At 38.2% G+C, this 25,297-nt stretch overlaps 3 protein-coding genes across 6 annotated transcripts; 2 read left to right on the top strand and 1 right to left on the bottom strand.

Moving 5' to 3' along the window:
- Nucleotides 1–3,325: 3,325 nt before the first annotated feature.
- On the top strand, nt 3,326–12,681 carry LOC122008961 (serine/threonine-protein kinase STY46-like). Of its 4 annotated transcripts, XM_042564903.1 has the most exons (17): nt 3,326–3,811; nt 4,355–4,469; nt 6,678–6,775; nt 6,925–7,041; nt 7,130–7,184; nt 8,287–8,397; nt 9,230–9,280; nt 10,158–10,336; nt 10,440–10,547; nt 10,697–10,767; nt 10,845–11,020; nt 11,418–11,513; nt 11,649–11,729; nt 11,823–11,876; nt 12,095–12,226; nt 12,305–12,431; nt 12,546–12,681. In XM_042564903.1, the coding sequence occupies exons 1-16, from the start codon at nt 3,600–3,602 to the stop codon at nt 12,401–12,403; spliced, it is 1,755 nt and encodes a 584-aa protein (XP_042420837.1). In that variant the 5' UTR covers nt 3,326–3,599; the 3' UTR covers nt 12,404–12,431; nt 12,546–12,681. The 4 variants fall into 4 exon arrangements, with proteins under 4 accessions (XP_042420837.1, XP_042420836.1, XP_042420839.1 ...); XM_042564902.1 differs by lacking the exon at nt 12,546–12,681 and having other exon boundaries at nt 12,305–12,534; XM_042564905.1 differs by lacking the exons at nt 6,678–6,775; nt 12,546–12,681 and having other exon boundaries at nt 3,673–3,811; nt 12,305–12,534.
- LOC122008964 (high mobility group B protein 9-like) lies at nt 12,641–13,147 on the bottom strand. The gene is made up of 2 exons (XM_042564907.1): nt 12,876–13,147; nt 12,641–12,771 (listed from the first exon to the last, which is right to left on the bottom strand). The coding sequence occupies exons 1-2, from the start codon at nt 13,145–13,147 to the stop codon at nt 12,708–12,710; spliced, it is 336 nt and encodes a 111-aa protein (XP_042420841.1). The 3' UTR covers nt 12,641–12,707.
- A 1,569-nt stretch (nt 13,148–14,716) lies between these two features.
- Nucleotides 14,717–16,406, top strand: LOC122008963. Its single transcript, XM_042564906.1, has 2 exons — nt 14,717–14,851; nt 15,153–16,406. The coding sequence occupies exon 2, from the start codon at nt 15,308–15,310 to the stop codon at nt 16,139–16,141; it is 834 nt and encodes a 277-aa protein (XP_042420840.1). The 5' UTR covers nt 14,717–14,851; nt 15,153–15,307; the 3' UTR covers nt 16,142–16,406.
- Nucleotides 16,407–25,297: the final 8,891 nt, after the last annotated feature.

The raw sequence follows: 25,297 nt of genomic DNA, 5'->3' as shown, positions 1-25,297 counted from the left end.
CATTTGCGCAGGGACAGGGAGGGTGGAACCGTGAATGGGAGCTAGTTGATTCACATGAAAATAAGGCGTAGTCGATACAATGAAGAAATGCTTAATTGCAGGGAAGGAGAAGAGGAAGGGAGCTAATTGATTAACTAACATCAACGATGGTGGAGTGGATCAGAGGCGTGGAGACTCTTCGCTCGCTTCCGTGAAGTCAAGACTTTGCCGGAGCATCCGCGCCGCCGCACGCTGGAAGCCTGCAAGTTAAGTTTGGCTACATTCTCCTCCTCTCCGGCGGCCGCAGAGGGCGAGGAGAGAAGGAAGAGGAGGAGCAGCAACAGCGGAAGGGGAGCGGTAGGTGGAGAGGCGGTGGGCGCAGTTGAAGTAGCGGTGCTGCCCGTGTCATGGTGCCGGTGGAGAGGTGGTCGTGTGTGCCAGAGGAAAAAGAGGAAGAGAAATGCTTTCCATCTGATTCAGCGTACGAAAAAAAATCCAAAAAGTGATCTGTCAATGGAAGAATGGATGATAAGTAAACAACAGAATGGAAGAATAGATGAGTAATTAATTATTCCTTCTTCAAAGGTAACCAGTTAGAATTTTTTTTTAATTTCCTTAATTTTTTCAGTCCGTCTTTTCAAGTAAACGGATTCCTCTATTGTTCAAATTAAGCCCCACAAGGCCACAAAGAAAAGATGACAAAATACAAAACACTCTGTATAAAAAAATATATCGTGCGCATATCTACGCCTACGTGTACAACTACTTTTTTTATATAATAATAACTTGGGAGAGTGGGGTGACACACATCTTCAAAACACACGATTTCTCCCCATTTGACCGAATCACCAGTAGAGCTTAACTCAAGTCTCTCCATCCTTTGGTCTGCCAGCTTGATCCGAGCTCGATTTTAAGTCGAGTTAACTTGAATTGAGCGTGGTCATATGTCCGATGATTTATAATATCTTTCAAATATCCCTTCCAACTAAATAAGTGAGACCATTCAATCCACTTATCACTAAATGATCAGGTCCTGGCCCACTAAATACGAACTAAAGGGTCTTTACTTCTCTGAATAGACGGGATCCTCTAATTTTGCCTTATTATTATATTGAACTAGAGTCCTAATTTATTAAATACAAATCAAAAGATCTCTACTCTAAATAGATGGGATCGTCTGGTAGACCATCCCATATATCCTGTTTTATCCTTAGAGTACTCATATCAATTACTCTATCTAAAAATTTTACCTTAAATTTTGAATTGGATAACTAAAAAATCATCCTATCCATTCCTTAAATTTAGATTTGATGAATAATAACTCTCTAAATTTAAGGAATGAAATCATTATCCTAAAAATAAAATAATATTTCTTTTTAATCTCTTTCCTTCCACTCTATCTCTCTCCTTCCACTCCATCTCTCTCCTTCCATCTATTCCATAAATATCTTATTATTATTATTTTATTAAAAATCTCCCCCATTTACTAACTAACTTTGGTGAAGCCTAAAATAAATTTACGTTAATATTCTTTTTTCTATTTACACTAAAAATAATTCCAAGATTTATTAATAATTCCATAAACGAAACAATCGGTGATCTAGAGTTCGAGACTCAGATGCGGCATATTATTATGAAATTTTCTCATCATTAATTTTCTCTGGTTATTTTATATAAAAAATATAATTCTCTTTAGTCCCACATCTTAGAATTGACAACACTATGATCAAAGAAATTTCTATAAATATTTTAGACCGACAATGTTAAAAAATATACTTTTCTTAGTTTTTTTTACTAAGATAAATATAATATTAAATTAAATTAATTTTTTTCATAGGAAAGTCATAAGGATGACATTCGAAAATCCAAATAATTCGGATTTTCAAAAACCCAAATAATTTAGATTTTCAAAAGTCAAGTGTTTTATCCATTTTCAAAGACCCAAAATTTTATCCATTTTCAAAGACCCAAATAATTCAGATTCTAATAACTTTACTTTAGTATTTTAATGTTAAAATATTTATTTAATATAATTTCATTATAAATGAGCAATATGATTTCAATGTGTTATATTACACATGCGACGTGTGCAAGAATAATTGATGTAGTGTGTAGTGAAAAATGATTATTATAGTTTTAGATATACTAATAAAAAAATTAATATAATAATTTTAGATATACTAATAAAAAAATTAATATGAATACTCTGGATCATTAAATCTATCTATCTATCACTACATTGAACTATCCTGTGCGGACTTTTAGTGGATCAGAATCTCTGCTCCTCTGAATATCCCTCGATCTGAGTCTGGTTTCGAATTTATCCGTAAATATAAAAGAAAGACAACTACCGTTTTTATTTTTTTTTGGATTTATCCATCAAAACTAATGGGAGAAACCTAATCGCGGACAGCTGGATGACAAAATAAACGGCTCAACTTCTACATTTTAATAAATAAAAGTTAAGTTATTACACTTTCGAGACGGCGGCGGAAACGGCCGAAAGATCCGCTACCGGTTCGCGCAGCACCGGCCGGCACAGCCGAACCGGCCTCGTGGGAACGGCCGAGGTATCTTCTTAGCGACGCGGTGGAGGAGGGTCGGGAGATTGGAGGCGGCTGCGGTCGACGTGGGCGTCGATTTCGCTGTGGAGCTTCTGCTTTGGATCCCCTGCCGTCACTCCCCTTAGCACCATGCCCAACTCCTTCTCCAACCTCTGCATTCGCTCCGTTATCCTTCTTCCACCACCACCCACCTCGGATACGGCAGGAACTGCTCCGGGCTCGCCTCTGCCAACGCCTTCTTTATCATCCTCGTTCGAAAGATAAACAGATAATTAAAAAGTTGAGGGCATATTTAGAAACAACTAAAGCTTTAGGGGTAAAACAAAAGTATCTCAAAAGGAATAGATGTGTCGCCGTGAGAGTTACTGGTATATTTTTTTATCATCAATTCCGGGCGCAATCTTATCTCTTGCCTCTCCACTTCCCTCCAATTCCATGTCCCTTTCTCCTCGCAAAAGCCACTTGCTTCCCTCTCCGCCTCGCCCCATCTCATGGGTGATGGCGATCCTGCCCCCACGGGCGGGATCAGCCGGTTATGACATGATATTCTTGCATCATGAGTCGGGAGGTCAAAGGTCTGCGGCAGCAATTGCGATAACATCAATATCTGTCCGTGCTAAACACCTAAGACCGCCATGTCATAACTGGGCCCGTATTCACCGTAATTTACTCCCTCTCATACTTGTGGGGCCGGGGTGAGGGGGCCACTGGGTTGACTGTTCCAACCTTTTTGCATCATGGGTGATGGCGATCCCAACCTTCTATTTTTTCTTTCTGCACATAAAGGGAGCGTTGACGACCCAAAGTTTGCATTTTTTTTTCACCGTTGTTCAAATTGGTTATCCGTGGGTTTGGATGTTGAACTGATCAATCTGCTCTTCAACTGAATACTGGGAGTCGCTGGCCCCAATTTGATCTTTTAGCGAACGGAAGAGAGTGCTGACTACCCAAAATTTGGGCAAGCTCCCCCCGATCTCCTCCTACGTCTCTTCGCATAAAGAAGAGAGCGTTGACGGCCCAAAGTTTGGAATTTGGGCGGGTTTCTTGGATTCTCGAATGATGGCGGACGACACGAGCGGGAGCTCCAGTAGCGGGGCAGCGGTTGATTCGCCCCTTGTTCATTCTCTGCGGCAGAAGCTGAATCAACCTTCGAAATTGGAAGTGTACAATGAGATCCTCCGTCGGCTGAGGGAGGATGGGTTGGCGGAGGCGCAGTCCTCGTCTTTCAAGGATGCGTTGTGGAGTCATTTCAATCGTCTTCCTGCTCGGTCAGTCACCTTCCTCTCATCTTTTTTCATTTTGGTTTCAAGAACCTATGACCTTTTGATCATTGCTTTGAGCTCTCAGTTATAGTTTTTGAACAGCTTAGCCTTTCCTGGAAAACTTCTGTTCCTGATGTTGGGTTGGTCGCTCAATTTTAACTTTCGTTGTCTCTCTCTTCGTTGAATTGATTTGAGATCTCACTTATAGCTCTATCAAATTAGTTTTTTTTTTTTTTTGGAAGTGTATTGTAATTCTCATTTGCTTTTACTTGGATGATGCTTCCTTCTAATAATTCATGCAGTGTGATTAATTAGTTCCAATTTGCTCAATTGAATTTGAAGTCTTGTTCACTAGGATTATGCTTTTAGTGGTTTAAATTGTTACATCGAGATTCTGTAAATTGCTTATCCACGCGCTGGGGCTTTTTTTTGAAATATCCACATAATGCCAAAGTTGACAATTTTGTTATGCCAATTTGGTAAAAAATCAATTTTCACTTCTTAGTTCAAAGAAGGCCAGAGTGGTATTGACTTTGACTATTGTTGCAGTTATGCCTTAGATATAAACCTGGAGAGGGCAGAGGATGTGTTGGCTCATAAGAAGTTGCTTGAACTGGCTCAAGGGCCTGCAGAGACGCTCGCATTTGCTATCCGTGTGGTGCAGGTAGAACTTTCAGCAACAATTGTTCGTTCTTCTTGATTCTAGATTTTTACTGCTGCTTTGAGATTGCTCATTGCACAATATGAAGTGAATGTAGTTTATGGACTGCAAGCAACTGGGAATTCTACAAACATGGTTCATTGAGTCCACTTTTAGAAGTATTTGAAGAGTTAGGATAAAGTATTTTATCTCTAGTAGCAGATATAGATGTTCCTTTTGTGCACCTTATTATTTTCTACACATTGCAATTCAGTTACAAATTGAAAGTTTACATCAAACTATTAGAATATATATGCTTCAATATTTTCCAACTTTTCGAATGAACTCATAACTCTCATTGGCCTTGAAATAAAAATTTGGAAATAACAAGAGGGTATCAATTTTTTTTTTGGATAAAGGATTCAATGAATCATTGGCCATCATAAATATAAATATAAGATGTACGAATAATGTACAATGAGTTTAGAAAACAACAAAACTATTCCAGTTTCTAGAATCTCACAGCAAAAAGGCTACATAGCAAAGAAAAAATTGCTTCAACACAAAAGCAAAGAAATCAAGCTCAGGCAACCCTCTTTCCTGTAGGGAACGTCTAGAATATCGGTATCCCCACTCGACGAGCAAAGAATATATAACATTTAAGAAGTTTGGTAGGAATGCAAACTCTCCGTGACCAGACAAGGTCAATCCAATAAAGCAGTAAAGAGGGAGTGTCCAAGATGATGTCATCATAGATAACATGCATTGATGTAACCATATGGCATACAACCAAGCATACTACAACCAAAGAGCATTCATGTCCCGACAAAACTGATAAATTTTATGTCGTTACGTTTCCATCACTATTACTGGGGGTGAAATGATCAGGCCATGCTTCTGCTTTTGATTTCATTCTTAAATTTTTGAAAATTTCTGAGATATATATCTTTGAAATTTTTTAACATGTGCAAATCTGGATCAGGATCAAATTTCCATGCTAATTTTGTAGTATGCTGTGCTATAATTCCTGTATGTTTGAAGTTTGCATGCTTTACTAAATGCTCTTGCTGTGTTTAGTTGCACTTTTCAAAAGATAAATTTCCTTTTCAGATTGATTTGATGATATACAAATACAAATGTAAATATTTTTTTTATGAATTGATTAGTGGTAAAACATACCCAATCCTTATTTGAGTTGTGAACTACTTGGTTTTTAAGCCTAAGAGCAGTTAAGGGAATTTTTCTGTTTTTTTTTTTAAAAGTTCATTTATCATAACTAAATATCTCAACCTAATTTTTGCTACTATGCTTACCCAATGTGATTGATAAAAAAAATAAAATGCAATTAAACAAAACAGGATTATGATACAGCCACATTTTGTTCAGTAATAAACAATCTTAACTTCAGCGGAGGCAAAATTTCTGACCTTTCTTGTTTTGCATAGATTAAGTTCTAAACAAATTTTATCTTAGAGCTATTGGCTACTTTGCCAAGCCTGTGTGGAAACTAAATAAACTATCTTCATTCAATTAGAGAAATATGTCTTATGGCTTACCTATTTTCTATTAGGTAACCAATTACATATACTTTGATATTTCTATTAGGTAACCAATTACATCGACTTTGATACTATTGAAGTTATACTTATAATTATGTGGTACCTAAGATAGATATGATTTTAGTCGAATCATTTTAGTAGTGGTTTTCTAGAATGGCACTTTAGTTATTATAGATTGGCCTTAATCATGTCTTCACCAAGCACATTTGAAGTTAATGTTTTCATACATAATGATATAAGTGATTAGTTTTCATGCAACACTAATTTGGGAACAATTATCTAACTATGACAAAATGACCCACACATAGAAGTAGAAATTCTTATTGATTGAAAAATGATAATTACAAGAACAGAACTTTAAACTTCTTACCTTAATGAAAACTAGGAAATAAATAATTCATATCAGAAAAACATTTTAAACTATAATTGGGAATACAATTATCTCCCCATTAATTACCAAAAGAGAAAAATGCAAACAATTCAACAATTGCCAAATGATAAAATTCTCCATTTAAATTAAATTGAAGATGTGCCAATCTTGAAATATTCTCCAATTTACTTTTTACAAAAATCTCAATTATTCTCCAATTTACATTCCTTTTTATTTTTTTCTTCTCTGCATCAGTTATACTATACTGGTGATCAACTAATAAATTGACCAGTTGTTTCTTAGGCTCCTTGGTTTATGGATGAAAACCATGCCGATTCTTCCAATGTAAATGCGCCAATAATAGGAGATGATCATGTTCCTTCAACCAACTTTAAGCATAGGTGCTATTTTCTCTATATTGTACCTCTGGAAATGTCAATTATGAAAATCTTCTATATGCATGTTTTTTTTTCGTTTCACATGACCTTTATGTTTTCCAACTCTTATACTCACAATAAACTCTTGCTGACATTCTGAAACCATATTACAGTATTCATCCTCTTCCTGCCTTTAGTTCGTCGAAAAATCTTGTGGCTTTGGCTACCGAAGGTACTAGGCACCAAATTGAAGATGATGCCAGTACAGACAATTCAACACATTCCTCCAGGTTCTTTCTTAATCCTTTTCCTTTTCTTTATGTTGTTTCTTTGTACATCATTTTATAACCAATCAAGTAATGATTTATTTTGTTGCAGACCAATGCATGAGATCACGTTTGCCACACATGAGAAACCAAAGCTCCTAAGTTTGGTAAAATTGGATAGTTATTTTTGTTTCTACACTTATTTACTGCATGTTTGTAAATTTTGGGACATTTAATCATCCTCAGTAATTATTGAAGTATTTTCTTGGATTTTCTCTGTAAATTCTTGGATATAATTTTCCAATGTCATATTCTATCCATGAATTGTTTCATTAAGTTGTGGAGCTTATCACTTATGAAATTCAAATGGTTATTCTTTGCCCCCGAGGCAATGGTGCAGTGGTTAGGCCCTTCAAGCGGTTAACCAGACATCTAAGGGTTGAATCCGTGCAGTGGGATTTTCTTCTGGTAGGATGACAACTCTAAGAATGTTAGCCGCTTGGATGGGTCTCCACGAGTGCTTCCCGATTTACTCTAGTGGCCGGTGGGAAACTTCTGTGGGGCCCGACCAGCCACCCACAGGATTAGTCGGTTCGAAGAGTTGGATGCCTGTATAACAAAAAAAAGAGTTATTCTTCATTCGTGACATAAGAATTACAAAATCATATATCTACAAATTGGGGCTTTTCCTAATAGCTTAAAACTTTAGGAAGGCCAGAGGCCATAATATATGTTCACGGAGGGTAGATAGTTCTTGCAACAAAATGACTCCATGCCATCTAGAGGCCATTTGGTTATCTATCCATCAAAATCTGTCTCTCAGTTTTCTGAAGCTATTTTGGAAATATGATTTATTCTGTATATTCCACATCCCTTTTTGTCGGGTACATATTCACCAAAATTCCACAATGGTGTTGCATCCACTATTCACAGTAAGCTTCCATCCTATTATTCTTCTCTTACCATCCTTGTTTAATGAATCATCTGCCTGTTTCTGTAAAGTCCAGTCTTTGGCATTCACTTTCCAGCAATTTGGTTCAGTATTCACTTTAGTGCCACTTGATAAGGAGAGGATGTTTAACTTCAATTTCTGGAAAAAGTGGTTCAAATATTTTAGTAATTAGTGCTTTATCTAGAAAAACAGGAAATGATATGCAACTCAGGTGGAGCATTTGCTTGTGAACTTAAGTTGTTTCATGTTCTTGGTTTCACTTATATTTCGTTTTGTGTCATTATTTCATTTGTTAATTCATCTAATTTTGTACACAGCTGACTTCTTTGCTCGCTGAGCTTGGACTTAACATTCAAGAAGTACATGCATTTTCAACAAATGATAGTTACTTGTTGAATGTATTTGTTGTTGATGGTTGGCCTTACGAGGTAATTGATACTTTAATTATTTGGAATTAAATTTTTGGATGATCTCTATAAACTAATCTGTAGTATTGCACGTGTCTTGTATCTTTTCAGCATCTCGGCAACAGTATGTTTATACATGCCTTTATATTACTACTACTGATCAATGTTTTGATGTCGATCACTTGGAATTTTAATTGCATTGTCATCAAGTCCTTCACAAATTGTTCACAATTCTCTAGAATGGATTAGGACATTCAATCATTATTTTGCTTAAACATTGGTCGACAACTATGAAATGATTGTTCTTTTACTTTACTACTTGAATATTTATACTAATTATGAAATTTGCATTATGATTCTGCAACCAGATTAGAGTTGCTGGATATTTAGTGATTTACTTGGAAATTATACTAAGTACTATATTAGTTGTTGGGATGATTTTGGAAATAATCAATAGTTGCAAAATTTTGCTGGATCACAATGAATCTCTTGGAATTTGTCTTTTTTTTCCCCCTTTTTTCTGTTCCCACAAGATTTTAAAATGCATTGCCAACAAAAATATTATGGTGCAGTTTTCTTTCTTACAAATGTCAGTAATGGATTTTTTTTTTATTTTATTAGGTTTTTGATAGGCGGACAATCTTGGCTAGGATTCCATCTCATGCAACATTTTTTGTTCGATCATGAGAGTACTCAGTTATTGCATTACGTTCAACTGCTTTTGGAATGTGTCTTCATTGGGTTATCTCCACATTTTTTTTTTAAAGTTTCCATAATTTGGTTGGCTAATTATATGACAGCACTTTCTATCAAAGTTGAAGAATGATTGATTAGCTGCATTTAATACATGTAGGAAATCGAACAGCTTAGAGCTTCATTGGAGAAGGAAGCTCACAAGATAGGGGTAAACTTCTTCTTTGCCTACTTTATTTATTTTTTTATATCATTCAAATATGATTAGCTTGGCGCAACGGTAAAATTGTTACTTTGTGACCAAAAGGTCACGGGTTTGAATTTGGAAACAACCTTTTGCAAAAACGTAGGGTAAAATTGCATGCAATGGATCCTTCCCCGGACCCGGACTGCCCTTTTTTATTCAAATATGATTACTTGGTTAGCGATAGGCTTTTTTCCTTAATGTAAATATTAGTAATAGGCTAAAAGGAGGTTGGCTATAACTTACACACTTTCAAAGAAATCTACTTGATTCTCCGATTCTTTTTTTTTAATGAATTAGGTGACATAATTGATAGCAAGACTTGACATGTGTAATTAATCTCAACTTCCCTCATTAGACTGCGTTCATATATCTATTTGACAACATATGAGACACAAAATCAATTCATCTAAACAACATATCAATTGATATGCTTCTCAATAAAACCTTTGTACAAGATGATGTGATCACTTGTTCAAGTCATGTTCTGAATGAAATAATCAACTTTTTTTAGGGATTCATAATAGTTTCCTATTGATTCTTAGGTACTCTGATACTCCAAAGAATTATAGATCTTCTTTAAGTATGTAGTAGACTTATCTGTTGTTCTTAATTTCTTAGAACACAAGCTTGTGAGACAGTCATACGTGTGTTCTCCATTGCCCCACTTCCCTTCCTTGTTAGATGCTCAGTTAGAGATTGAAACTCTGGCACGATTTGGATTTTAAACTCTTTCGCAGAGAGTTAGATTTTTTTTCTTCTTTCTATTATGAATGCAATTCTATATCTCTGATACATCATGTCCTTCAATTTTATTTTGCTTTGGTGTATGACTCAAATGCAGAAAGAAGCTTGGTCAAGATCTTGTCTGTGGTCTTCTATCGATAATTATTTACAGTTTGGAGAAGAAGACTTTCAATCTGTCAATGTTGAATCACCAATAGATGGAAGTGATGCATGGAAGATTGATTTTCAGCTGTTGAAGTTTGGAAATAAAGTAGCATCTGGATCACATAGTGACCTGTAAGTTTCGGTATTTGGTCAAAACAAAAAAAAAAAAATGAGGTTAAATAAATCTTTGTTTATCATATGATTAATGTGTAAGACCAATCTAATTATTTTCTAGTTATCAAGGAGCATATTGTAGTCAGGAGGTGGCAATTAAAGTACTGAAGACTGAGTGTGTGGACGAGAACATGCAGCGAGAATTCGCTCAGGAAGTGTTCATTATGAGGTTAGTGATTAACCTTCGAGCTATGAGTGCTATGTTCTTGCATCTCTTGGCCTGATCAAATACGTGTGCTTTCAAATTGCTTACAAGAATCTTTCTTTTGAGAAAATTTTCCATCACCTTCTTTCTTTCTGATGCTTATAATTTTGCAGGAAGGTTCATCATGAGAATGTGGTAAAGTTTATCGGTGCTTGTACTAAACCTAAATTATGCATTATTACAGGTACGAAGATATAATGAAACTCCATCATATATGGCTATTTATCTTCAGGATTGACAAGTTTTTTCTTCTGTTTTAAGAATTTATGACAGGGGGAAGTGTCTATGACTTTCTTCACAAAAAGAAAAAAACCTTCGACCTTCCAAGTTTACTCCGAGTAGCAATTGATGTATGTAATGGAATGAACTACTTGCACCAAAATAACATCATCCATCGGGATCTAAAGAGTGCCAATCTTCTGATGGATGAGAATGAGGCAAGTACCAATCTTTGAACGTTATCCATCGATGACACTTTGCATTGTTGCCGTCTTCCTTTCCTCTAATCGTTACCGAATGGTTATGAGAAACCTCGAGTTATCACTGTATGGCACACACACATATATTATGCTTAGGTGAAGTAACTTATTTAATTGCCTACAACTAAGTTGTCCACTACAGATGATTAAAATCATTAAGCTATTTGGTTAAGTGATCACCCAATCTACTTAGCTGATGATTTCAAGCTCGTCGGCTCATTGGATTAAGTTCTATTCATATGTTCACTACATATGTGTTTTTGGGGCAACCCAAACGACTGCATTTATCGAGAGAGTTCAGTTTCTCTTCGGTGCATTCCATTTTCGCTAACTCAACTAATAACTTATCCGGCAGGTTGTTAAGGTTGCAGATTTTGGTGTTGCGCGTGTTAAACCTATCTCTGGAGTTATGACTGCTGAAACAGGAACCTATCGCTGGATGGCGCCTGAGGTATCACCCGATTAATTAGTCTTAACCACATTTCTGTATCCTAAGTTTATCCCACTGTTCGTTAAATTTTAGATTTTCCACTCTCCAGATCTCCAATCGACATACAAAATTCTCATCATTTGACTCAAAATGTAGGTCATACAACACAAGCCCTACGATCAAAAGGCCGATATCTTCAGCTTTGGAATTGTAATTTGGGAGTTGCTAACAGCTAAGGTAACCTAAGCTTAAGCAGTATGCAACTGATTTGTTCTCCACATGAGTGAAGCTTACCGAGAAGCTTGTTGTTTCTATTTCATCGCTGTGCAGCTCCCATATCAATACTTGACGCCCATTCAAGCAGCAGTTGGCGTCGTTCAACAGGTATCTTATCTGGTTAGAATAATGCCCATGTCAAATCTTTCATTACCAAAACACCGGTCATGCTTAAATTATCGTTACACGACAAATGAAGTGAGGCATAAGTGGAAAAGGATCGAACATAATTTTATGGGATCGCCCTGATCATGTATATGCTGTTTACGACATGTTATGTGAATGTAAACTCTATGTTTCGTATTTCTTATAATCACTACTTACAGGGTTTAAGACCTACCATCCCGAATACTCATCCAAAGCTTGCTGAGCTGCTAGAGAGATGCTGGAAGCAAGATCCAGCCGATAGACCTGATTTCTCGGAGATACTAGAGATCCTACAGCTTATCGCAGAAGAGGTTCCCTCATCACATTTTCATGTGCCTGCATTCTCTTCACTTCTCTTTTCGATAAACCAGATTTGAAATGTCGAACAGGTGGAAGGTGAAACCTACGACTCCCAAAAGGAAGCATTTTCGGTCGGGTTGTTTTGGTTTCTTAGGTTCTGGCCTCTGAACCGATATTGTTGTGTATGAAAGAATTTTGCAAACTGTCATCTTCCTGGTAGATATATACACCCTATAAACCTCTGAAGAAGTCCTCTACACTTGAATGCAACAATGTTACTTCATAAAACATGTTTCTTTTGCTTAGTTATCTTGGTGTATATTTTTGCAGCAGTAATCAATGAATGTACTTCGATCAAAAGAGTTGAGCATCAGAACAAGAACAAAGATGGAATACAGCAAATTTGAGTTCCTCTTCATCTTTCACTTAGTGAGATTGCAAAGATAAAGATGATTGCTTTAATTCATTTACCTTCTTCAAACGGAGCAAGCTTCAACCTTTCCTTGTGTTCCTGCATTTCTCTCTTGTATCTCTCCTTGTCTTTGATTCCAAAATCCTGATGAACATGAATGAAAAGAATGGAGGAAAGCAAATCAGATTCACAGAGTGGCATCGTATCCAATTGGCTTTGTCAGATTCATCAACCTCCTCAGTCCTCACCATTCTGTCCTTTTCGTTGAGATTGCTCCATGACTCTCCCTGTGAAGGTACAGAGCTTTCAGGTTGGAATGCTTCTTGGCGAAGAAGAAATTGTAGGCGCTCTTGTTCGGCTTCGGGTGCGCAGGGTCGCGGCGGCGCTGCTGCCGCCGCTTTCGCCTTGTCCTTAAGCTCGAACTTTCAGGAGCTTCAGGTGTCGCAGCTGGTGACGGCTGCTGCTGGACATGATACAGCACGCCTCTGAGTGTCTCGGTGCCGATCTTCACCGTCACCATGTAGCCGTACTCGAACTTGCCGTCGATCTATCCCGAGACCGTAAAGCTGTGAGGCCCTGCTGAAGGCGGGCGACGAGTTCGTGGATCAAGTCGATGCGGTCGCACACTGAAAAAGAAAGGTTCGGAAAGAGATCGGCAAGCGTCACCCTTGTTCGGCGGCTCATCCGAGGGCCTTTTGCGATATCTCGGAGTCCGCACGGCGCGGCGCCGGAGGCCACTTCACCGCGTTCGTCTCTATAGCTGGGAGGCGCTCTGGTTCGCGAGGAGGCTGCAACGACATCTCGAGATCTCGATCAGCATGAGCAGAAACTCACAGCGTGAGAAAGAAGGGCACCTGCAGGAGGAACGAAGGCGCCGCTCGTCCGGAAGTAGCAGACCTGCTCGTAATGGTGGAGCAAGCTCAGGTAGTACCTGCGCAGCACGAAGGAGGCGCTGGTGGTGGGTGGTGGGCGGGAACTCGAACGCCGCCATCAGTTCCCGCCATTTCTTCTCCTCGATCACCTGCTCTCCCCCATTGATCACAAAAACGATGCATTTACTCCTCAAACGGTAGACGAAGCAAACAAAAATCAGACCTTTGCGAGCCCTCCCCTTCGAGTCACCTCTACATACAAGAGATGCAGGTCCAGCTCCTTCCCCCCCGATCACCGGAACCCTTCTCCGCCAAGGAAGACTTTTGATGAAATCAATCGATTACAAAAGTGGAAACAAATACTCAGATCCGATAAAGGAAGGAGCTTTACACGAACTTAATGATCATTTCGGTCGGCGGAGTGGAAGCGGCGGAGGCTTTCCATGAACGCCGAGCTATCTCTGGGCACTTCCTTACGCGCATGGAGCGGAGAATAGCCGGTGATCAAACTGCATCCGGCCTGGTTCCCAGGCTGAGCAACTTCCACCCAACCCGGCCCATGGACCGGTTCGAACTGAACCCAACACGAGCCATCCCCTACCGGACCTTGCCTAATGCAGTCCAAATCGAACTCTGTCAGGCTGGATTGCCTCCATCCCGATCCGATAACGGCCATGAGGCCGTACTGCTTCTTCCCAACCGGCGCATGCAACTCCCGGTCGCCTCCCCTGTTCCTCCTGCCCTATACGCCGCCGCCGCAGGAGGCGAAGGCAGCGGCGACGCCTCCCGACTCCGTACCTTCGACTTGTTCCACAAAGATAGCGCCTTTCCCCTTCTTCCTGAAGATGCCGGTGAGGCAGAAACAGGGGAGACGCCGGCCGTCGCAGAAGCAATAGCTCCGCCTTCTCGCAGGCAGCGGCTCCGGAGGGACCACAGCAGTGCGGGACGGTGCTTCGAGGTATTCCCGTCCATCAAGGCCCTGCACCGCCACCTGCAGAAGCACCGGACGTTCCGCCGCGGCCGCGATCTCTTTGGCCTTTGATCTTGCACTAAACTTCTTGAGCTTCATCTTTCACCTTGCCTTCGGATTTGAGTGTGTTCTACATGATTTCCATAAATAAGAGCATGATTTAGTAAATTTCTTCTTAATAAATTTCATTCTAAAATTTTAAACATCCTCATTTAGGGGCTTCCTCGTAATTTTGAATAATTTTTCTTTTAATTGGTGATATTACATGTTCATATATATAGTCCTCTTTGCTCCTCCGCTAAAAATTCCATCTTTGTTGGTAGCTCTATGTCCGAATCTCCCATCCGGAAAACCCTAATTGACACTCGCGAGGAACAGCGAGGTATTTATGTCGATCCTTCTCCTGAATCTGCAATTTATTAGCTTCGTGATGCTTACACTGAGCTTGTGATCTATCGGTTTTGGGGAAATCCTTACCTGTAATTACGATTGGCTGAATCGCTTGTTTCCATTTCGGACGAGTCGTATTGTATTTAGGTTGATTTCAGCTCAAATCTTCTTACTTGATTTTGGTCGTGTGCCTACGATGAAAAGATCTGTCCGCTTGATTCGGTCAAATTTTATTTCTTTTGTCCCCCGATTTTGAAGCTAATTTCTGTTTTTTTACTTGTTTTTGTTGATAGAACGATTCTTGCCATTGGCGTATGCGATTAGTGGTCGGTTTTCTGAGACCTAAATTTTTTGGCGGAGCTCCCAGTGAGCGATCAATCATCTGCGATTGAATTTTGATAGAATTGCCGAATCGATACGTTATCATTGAGCCGTAAGCGTTAATCGGATGGGGTCTTTCGATGCTAATAACTATCTGCCTCCTCGTAAGCGTCTGCTCGCTGAACTCAGGAGGGAGAATTCCGAGTTTGATTACCTGCCGCCAGTTCCTTTTCTTCCTGGTGATCTTGGCATCCTGCTTCGCGATGTTGTTAATTCCCCAGATTCGACTCCAGAAAAGATCATAGAGGTTTCCAAATCGGTGGCTTTGGCAGCAACTGAAATTGCTGCGGCAGCAAGAAAAACTGCAATCGAGAAAGCTGCTGCAGCCACAAAGGCTAAAGCTGATGCCAAGGATGCATTGTCGTTTCTGGATTCCATGAAAAGGAATTGCAGAACAATATGCCCAAGCAAAAATAAAGTGAGGAAAAAATGCATCCCAATAAAACTCCTATACAAGACTTGTCATCCTTCCGGAAGTCGAGAAATTGATGAAGAAGTTCTATGTAATGGCAATTCAGAAGGGCAAATTGTTGTCTATTCCAAAGCTGACAATTTTGAGGAGGAAGAAGAAGAATTCAGTCATCAAACAAAGAAACAACAAAATGAGTCTGTGTTCAGACCAGTAACTGGCAGTAGGAAAGTGAGAATTAAACGAAAGAAGTTGCCTTTGAGTCGATGCAATTTTAGAGATAAAGTAGAGCTAAAAAAATCTGACAATCTTTCTCCTTCCAAGAAAGAATCAAATTTAGATTCTGCAGAGAGTGATATGTCTTCAGATGATACAGAAGTGGTGGTTCCTGATGGTGGAGTCCCATCGAAGATTACTTCCTCTTGGAAATGCAAGAAGATCAGAGCATCACAGTGTTCTTCAGATAGCAATATGTTGAAAGCTTTATGTTAATGATCCTTCAGCAACCACTTTCTCTATCGGGTATTCGGACCGTAACTATGCCCACGAGATGAGTTTTTGGAGCATATTCAGTATCTTCATCATTCGGAACCAGTCTTCACCCTTTTCTTCTACAAGATGCTTGCTTCATATCTTATGTGCAATAGCGACTTGCTTGTGTTTCTTCTAATGCTTCACTTCATGTTATTATTTCAAGTACAGTACATTTGTGTTATTCATATTTCCAAATCAATGATATATCTATTACTAGTATCGATCGATGATGGCTTACTGAGAATCTGATATATGTTATGTTTTCTACAGTTTTAACTAATATTGATTGTGATACTCCATTGTATGGACAAATTTGATTGTATATCTCTAGTCATTTTTAACACTAATTGCATTTCCTTTGAAGGACTACTAATCGCTGATTACTTGATCCTGCAAAGTGTATCCATGCATCAACTGCAATCAGAGGCTTGCCGATCAGATATAAAACCAGGTGATACATATAACTTCCTTTATATCGATCTTGATTAAATTTGTCGATCTAACTAAATATTAACTTAAACATGACTTTTCATAAGTTAGAGATTGATTAGCCTGTACAGTCAATTTGTGGTCATAGATGATTCGATAAAGCCCCAATATACTGATTTGGTATTTTTGGTCGTTGTGTAAACGATAGTGTTCTATCTAGTGATAGTGTTCTATCTAGTTGATTTGAGAAACCTTCTAGTCCACAAAGAGTTGAAGGAATGATAAAATAGAAAGGATTGTTTTTTCGATTTCATCTTTTGTTTTACAAGAAATTTATTTTCTCCTGCTTTCTCATTCTCTTTTTGTGAATAAATAAAATACTTGTAAATCTCAATATTTGACTCCATGAAAACTTATTCACGTTCATTTGATAGTATAAAATATAAAAACAAATAAATTTAATCAATTGTGAGTTTGGCTCGTTTATATAAATGTGCATGAATAGAATTTATAGTTTCGGGGTGTCTTTTTAATTTTTTAGTAGGTAAAAATTGAGTTTCAATTTCGATGAATTATAACAGATAATTTTTTTTTATTTTTTTTAATAGATAGTTAACATAGGAACATTGAGCTACCTATTGTAAATTAATATTTATTGATTTATGTTGATAATCGATAGAAAATGTTGTGGAGCGATCACTAGGATTAGTTAGTGTAAATTAAATACTTTTATAAACAAGTTATAAATATTTTTTATTAGTTTATATAAATATTAATTATGATTTTTTTTTAACCAAATTATAAGGATAAAAATATCTCTACCCGAGTTAAAATTAATTGGGTTGAAGCTTAATTGTTTACTCACGAACTTAAGCTTCATGAATATTTTAATAAATGTCTCCTCGGGGTAGTGCGATGGTTAAGACATAGGGTGTTATCGTATGAGGTTTTGGGATCGAAATTTGACGTGATCAAGCATAACCTCCCCTATGTCTTGGCCATTTGTACTAATGGCTAGTAGCTACCCGTGATTTACCTCCTCTGTATTGACCTAAGGACGGGTTGGTGGAGGCACTGGGGGCGAGCGAATCACCTTTTGCCACATGAATATTTTAATAAATAGTATTTAAGTTTTAATTGAGCTATCAACGTTTATTCTTATAATTTATGTTAAAATTTTATCATTTAAAATTTATACTATTTCTTTATTTTTAATACATTTTGAATATTCAATTTGAAAATAACATAAAAATATATGCAAATATATTTATTTTTTTATAATGCACTTTTTTATAGGTTATTCATAAATAATTCACGAATATTCATGAAATTAATTTTTTTATAATCTAAATATTAATCCTATTAATTTTGGAGGTGACAGACTTAGCACACGAAATTTTCTCATTCACCATAAAAAAAAAATCAAGAAGCATAGATGGGTTGGAAGTATAGATGGATCTTGACAGATGATCTAATATCATAATTAATTGGAATTTCTTAAAGATACGTTTGATTCAAGTTATCATTCACAATTTTAATTAAGTAATTATCAGTTAATCACATAATTAAAATTATCAAGAATAAAATATAACCTATATTACCCCTAGTGGAATCCTAGACATTTTTATAACTAAGTCAATTTAATATTTGGTTAATTTTTAAAAATTAAATTAAATTAATAATATTAATATTAATATTATTAATAGGTTGATGATATATTTAATAAATAAATAAAATTGATTTATAAATTTTTTTATCGACAATCAAACAGTATTAATATATATATTTTTTAAAAAAATAACAACAGTAATTTCTATTAGATATCATAATATCCAGAATACAGGGTGTAGAAGTGGGAGGCCAAGCTCACATCTACAACATATGTAACTGCACCTTTTTCCATCAGTTAAAAGATGTGAACTCTTATATTTCTGAACAACAAACGAATAAGAAAGCATGTGTAAAAACATATAGGTCCCTATTCAACTGGTAGGCAACTCTCTCGCATCACGAAACCTTTACTTTGCATTTTTCACCAAACAAACATTAGCACATCAGTGTGAAGGACTTAAGGCAGCAAGAGCATTTCAGTATATGATAGATAGTCAGAGATCATCTAGTCTCTCGAAATGACAAACTTTATATCAGCAGCATGTTTCTCCTGAGTGTTCAAAACTCCGAGGCTTGCAAGTGAAGGGTTATCCGAAACCTTTTGAGGGCATATCTGCTGAATGAGCTTAGTCAAAGGAGACCGGCATAAATAGGCATAGCATAGGATCAACAAGTCCATTCGAAAGGACATCAAGCTTCAACAGGATCATGAATTCCATTCGGAAGGACATCAGGATTCAGATAGATTAATCTGCTATATCAGTTGAGACAAAGAGCTGGAGGTCTTACGGGGTCAAAAGTAGCTGGATGAGCCCGAGAGCAAATCAAACACGTCAATGGGTGTCAGCTAAGTTGTTCCACCAACAATCAACTCTATGCCAGATCTACCGTATTCTGCAACTGCTTAGCTTCCATAGCCTCCCGAGCCTTGGACGTTTAAAAAAGTAGGTGTTAGTCTTGGGCATGCATTTTAGTACTATATATTACAGCACCTGTAAGTTACAACATCACCAAATTGTTGACAGTGTGCAAAACATCTTAAATTGCTGAACTCAATTTTCCTACATTGGTGCTAAAATGATGTATTGAAAAGCGACTTAGAATAGGATAATGCATCCACCAACCATGCCCAAATCTGCCATGCTCAAAGACCATAGAATGGCCCTAAGTCCAAGACAAAACTAAATAACCAGGTAGCTAAATTGATGCCAAAGAGGAAACAATAAGGAAGCGTCCGTACCTCAGACTATTCATGCCACCCGCGACAAAAACGTAAAGAACACTTTGAACTAAATAACGAGTGATCTTATTCGAAAGTGGGATTATGAAAAGCTGGGATGTGATGACTTTGTTGGTCTATTATAGACCTCGTTCTATTCTACAAAGTAAGTCATGTGAGTGTCGAATCAAAAAAAGGGTCCTCGACATTAGTCCTCCGACGCTCAAGTCACTCATCGGAAATGTAGAAGAAAAGTGAAGCAACGATAATGTAGGCACAAACAGTGAATAACGCGTATCTTCGTCAATGATAGACCCCCTTTATATAGAGTCTTGGTGGACGATATACACGCTTCTCGAGATGTGGGCACATCTTTCAATATGTCCTATGAAAGGATCCCGTCGGGAAAGTACCTCTAGCACCATACCTTAACAAGACATGCATATCCCTGACAAGATAATAGAAGCTTCCATCGTACGATCTGTCTATCGATCATGCCTCATGTCAGCGACATTATCTCCCAAAAGGATATTGAGAGATACTATGGTGTTCCCGGTGTTTGACCGAGCGAGGTAGCCTCTCGGCCGGGACTCCTCCGCTCTGTCCATGGTCAGGTCCCGCTGCATGGCATAGCGGAGTAGTCGCTCGGTCAGGGTGTTAGTGTGTGCACTTATGTGCCAAGACACTCCTTATGTATTTTGTGGATAATTATTTAATAAAGGCAAGAATTTATCATTAATTATTTACTTTTCTGTACGTATATGATTAATGATAAAGTCCCACAGATTAATGGGTATATTAATCTGAAAACAGTCCCTAATCGGATAGATATCTAGAAGGACATGGATATCTAGATTAACGCTGAGTATGACTAGGTCGAGATAGACCGGAGGGATGGATATCCAAGTTGTACTTGGAGGTGCCTTGAGTTTAGAGGTACACTGGACACGACCCGCTCAAGAGGAGACCACATATTAAGCATCATTGATTATTCCTCTTTATAAACGAGTGTAACTAATCTTTTGACTTGAGACCTTCATTTATTCTATGCGTGGAGTTATGTGCTTTGACGCCGTTAAAAGCAGTCTTTAATCAGATTATGATTAATACGGTAGTTGGGTGTATGACAAAATGTAGAGAGAATAGTGTTGAGTCAATAGAGGATTCATCGCTCTCTTGGATTAGAAGTTAACATCCTGACCGCTTGATAGAGATATTAGTGACTCAAAATTCATGGCCATGGGAGGAATGATTTATCATTCAAGAGGAGTCTATTATATCTTGGAAATCAAGTAAAACAATTAATTTGGTAATGATGCATAATGTATCGAATTAATTGGGATGTAGGCTTTAGATGAAGAGATTGAATTACACAGTAATCGGTTCATAGTGGTTTACAGTTCATGACTGATATTAATTTTATCGCGTTGGGTGGCTAAAAACTGTTGTTAGACAGTTACCTTAGTCTGTGTATGGATTTTACACCGTCTTCGTGTATAAAACCTAGAGGGTCGCACGCATAGCATGTAGACATGAACAATGGTATCGAAAGCTAGTCGAGATAAAGATCAAATATGGATTTATTTGATACAAAGAAGAGAGAATTCGAATAGCCATAATCATGATGATTAATGGAGAATTCGAAGAGTCATCATAATGATTATTAATGAAGAATTTCAAGAGTTATCATAATGAAGGTCATAAATGAAGAATTTATGGAACCTATAACTCTTCATCTTCCTTATTAATGAAGATCATAAATGATGAATTAATTGAAAGCTTAACTCTTCGTATTCCTTGGAAGCTATAAATAGTCATCCTCGGAAAGAATCAAAGTAAGGATTTCATTCTCTCCGTTTCTCCTTCGTCAACTTCGTTTTCCACCGGAAGAGATCGGTAGTGCTTCCAAGACTTTGTCGATCTAAGTGGCTAGCACCTAACGGATCGTGTCAAGTTCGTGATCTAGTGCGCATGGATACCGCTAGAGGAGTCACACGTGGGGCTCTTATCTGTCTTATTTGTCCGTGATATTATTCACACCTATCGAGGTCTCGAGGTATGTTTTATATAATTTTGTGCAAAACTATATGTACCATGAAAGATCCATGATTTATTATATATCTTCCGCTGCGCTCCGATCCCAACACTGGTATCAGAGCGAGGTTCGTGGTTGGATCATATAGTACGAAGCCGATTCTTCAAAATTTATTTGAAGAATCAGTGTTTCAAGAGATTTCAAAGAAATCTTAATTTCTTTATTGCAAATTATATGTCGTAATATTTCATGATAGAAATGAATTTTGTCTAAAACCTGTAAAGTAATACGTGTTGCAATTTAGATATAAATTCCTTATGGCATAAGTAGATTAACATGTTAACATCTCCGAGACCTATTTGTCTTAAAAGACTAAGAGAATTAATGGAGATAAATCTCATAATGAGATTGTGCAAATGCACAAGAAGTTAATTATGGTGAAATATTTTTAATAATTATAAAATCCCTTAAATATATTAAAGTCAAGATTTGTTAAATGCCCTCCGTTAATAACTATGATGATAGTTAGAGTTTTTACATAAGTCGGTACAGCTTAGCTGTGGGCTCGTGTCAAAACATTTATAATTTATCATGATTATTAGTGGGTTGACTTAACTCAAATTCGTTGACTTGTTTAGCTCAGCTAAGGTTAACTGATTTGAGGAGCAAGTGTTGAGAATATAAGGCTCAACAAGAATATACCGAAAGTCACATAGATTTGTGATTGGCAAGTTAAGGCCTACTTGATGAATGTAGCATGTAGGTACAGCTCAGCTGTGTGCATGAGCTGTGTGCATTTTATATGATTCAGGGTTTCGGTCCTATTAGGAATTGTTACCAACTAATTCCCGATTCTGATAGTGAGGGCTGTTGGACTTGAATAAAAAAATAGGAGTTATAAAAGACCTTTATTAAATAATTCCACAAATACTAAAACTCTGCTTTAAATTTTAGATGGCAAACACAAGTACCTTATCACTGCGAAGCATTCTCGAGAAAGAGAATATCCTCCTTGGTTCCAACTACCTAGATTGGTATAGGAAACTGAAAATCATCTTAAGACATGAGAGAAAAATTTATGTGCTAGAAGACGAACCACTGAAAGAGCCTACACTCGATGCTTCAGAGGAAGATCAGTCATATTATTCACAATATATGGAAGATGCACTGGATGTGCAATGCATCATGCTATCTTCTATGTCTCCCGAGTTGCAGAGACAGCATGAGAACATGAGTGCTAGGGAGATTGATCAGCACTTGCGTGAGTTCTTCCAAGAGAGTGCGAGAGTAGAGAGGTATGAAACCTCTCGAGCACTATTTCGTACCATGCTGGAGGAAGGAAACCAAGTTGGGTCTCATGTACTCAAGATGATCAGGTACATAGAGAGGCTCGAGAGTTTAGGTTCTAAGTTGGACCAAGACTTGGCTGTTGACCTAATCTTGTCGTCACTACCTCCATCATTTTCTCAGTTTGTGTTGAATTTCAACATGAACAGCATGGACAAGAGTTTGACTGATCTGATGGTAATGTTGAAAACCGCTGAGAAGGATATGAAGGTAAATCCTTCACTGCATGCAATGATGGTCAGAAAGACCAACAAACGCTCTGGCACCGAGAAGTTTAATCCTAAGGCTAATGCAGTGAAGAATCCTAAATATCAAGCTCAAAAGAAGCTTAAGAAAAGGATGCAGGTACCCCCAATCCGATGAGAAGGAGGCCATGTTATTCCATTGTGGCAAGAAAGGTCACTGGAAGAAAAACTGCTATATTTTCATGAAGAAGAATGCCAGTGGAGCGGATGCTTCAGGTATCTTTATGATAGAGTGCAATCTTTCTGTTTCTTCATCATGGGTCATAGATTCTGGAAGTAGTTCTCACATTTGTGCGAACATGCAGGGTCTAAGTGACTGCAGACGGTTGTCCAAGGGTGAAATGGACCTACGAGTAGCTAATGGAGCGAGAGTTGCTGCGTTAGCTGTAGGAACATATTCGATAAATTTGCCTAGCGGACTTGTTTTGAACTTAAAAAATTGTTATTTTGTTCCTAGTTTCTCAAAGAATATCATTTCGGTGTCAAGTTTAGATACCAAGGGATTTGTATTTCAATTCAAGGACAAGTTATGTTCCTTTTATTTGAATAATATATTCTCTGGGAATGGTTCATTGAATAATGGTCTTTATGTTCTTAACTTAGATGAATCGATCTATTATATTGAAAGTAAGAAACAGAAATTACATGACTCAAACTTAACATACCTCTGGCACTGTAGACTTGGTCATATAACCTAGAAACGCATCGCTAGACTACTCAATAATGGGTATTTGGACTCTTTTGAATTAGAGCACATAGATACATGCGAAGCGTGTTTACAAGGAAAAATGACCAAGAAGCCATTCACCAAGATAGGTGAACGGGCAAAGGAACCACTAGAACTCATACATAGTGATATTTGTGGACCATTGCAAGTTCAGGCTAGAGGAGCGTATACCTACTTCGTGACTTTTACTGATGATTTAAGTAGATATGGATATGTCTACTTAATGAGACATAAGTCTGAAACTCTAGACAAGTTTAAGGAGTTCAAGAATGAGATAGAAAATCAACTTGGTAAGAAGATTAAGACCCTTCGGAGTGATCGAGGTGGCGAGTATCTAAGCCAAGAGTTCATTGATTACCTAAAAGAGTGTGGGATAATTTCCCAACTTACACCTCCTAGGACGCCAGAGTGGAATGGTGTTTCGGAAAGGAGAAATCGCATACTCATGGATATGGTTAGATCAATGATGAGTCATGCAAGTCTTCCAATGTCATTTTGGGGCTATGCCTTAGAAACAGCAGCAATACACTTAACCGAGTTCCTACCAAGACAGTAGATAATGTTAGGATCCTTCGTACGGAGGCTAGAGAGGGGGGTGTGAATAGCCGACCCCAAATCCTTCGTTTCTTTCTACAATTAGGGTTAGCGCAGCGGAAATAAAACGAATAGAAACGAAAGCGGAGAATAGCAAACCTCAAACTCGTCGATGTAACGAGGTTCGGAGATAAACTCCTACTCCTCGGCGTGTCCGTAAGATGGACGAAGCCTATCAATCCGTCGGTGGATGAGTCCCCGGAGAACCGGCTAATAGATGCTCCTTGTGGGTGGAGAAACCTCGCCACAATACTTGTAACAACAAGAAAGGAGTACAAGGAAAGCAAGAAGCAAATACAAACAACAATATGAATGCAACACTCGCTTGCCTTCTCTGTCGACCGGAGGCGATGAAGCAGCAGCTAATCGACGACTGGAAGCTCACGCGAAGCTTTGGGAGCGAGCTCAACAAAGCTCAGAACCTCAGAGCACAGGAGCAGAAGCTTCAATCCAAGGAAGAAGAAGAAGAAGAAGAAGAAGAAAACAATGTAGAAGCTCTCAGCCTCCTTTTATACCTGCGGAGAAAGAAGCACAGAAGAAATCTAGCCGTTGCGTCGCAACGGCTAGTGCCCTGATCGGTCTGTGGACCGATCAGGGAACCTACTGATCGGTCCACAGACCGATCAGGGAACTTCCTGATCGGTCTGGGGACCGATCAGGCTTTGTGCTGATCGGTCCCCAGACCGATCAGCCCCTCTTGCGCCTCGCTCCTGTTCGGCTTCTGATCGACTCCTGATCGGTCACCAGACCGATCAGTTATCACACAGTATGCTACTGATGTGTTACTGATCGGTCACCAGACCGATCAGAATATTCGCGGTATCACTGGATCGATCACCAGATCGATCCAGCTCATGGTTTTCGCCCAAACCAAGTCCAAACCAACATCCGGTCAATCTTGACCTGT

This window comes from Zingiber officinale, chromosome 8A (genome assembly GCF_018446385.1).
Source record: "Zingiber officinale cultivar Zhangliang chromosome 8A, Zo_v1.1, whole genome shotgun sequence".
NCBI lineage: Eukaryota > Viridiplantae > Streptophyta > Magnoliopsida > Zingiberales > Zingiberaceae > Zingiber > Zingiber officinale.
This window is presented reverse-complemented; position numbering and strand designations above follow the sequence as displayed.

Bases quoted from the DNA above. Each gene is read 5' to 3' on its own strand.
- LOC122008963 (XM_042564906.1), top strand. From the start codon at position 15,308: ATGGGGTCTTTCGATGCTAATAACTATCTGCCTCCTCGTAAGCGTCTG.
- LOC122008964 (XM_042564907.1), bottom strand. From the start codon at position 13,147: ATGGTGACGGTGAAGATCGGCACCGAGACACTCAGAGGCGTGCTGTAT. The intron at 12,772-12,875 runs GTGAGGACTGAG...CATGTTCATCAG, and splicing joins TCAACGAAAAGGACAGAATG to GATTTTGGAATCAAAGACAA.
- LOC122008961 (XM_042564903.1), top strand. From the start codon at position 3,600: ATGATGGCGGACGACACGAGCGGGAGCTCCAGTAGCGGGGCAGCGGTT. The intron at 9,281-10,157 runs GTAAACTTCTTC...ACTCAAATGCAG, and splicing joins AGGAAGCTCACAAGATAGGG to AAAGAAGCTTGGTCAAGATC. The intron at 11,730-11,822 runs GTAACCTAAGCT...ATCGCTGTGCAG, and splicing joins GGGAGTTGCTAACAGCTAAG to CTCCCATATCAATACTTGAC.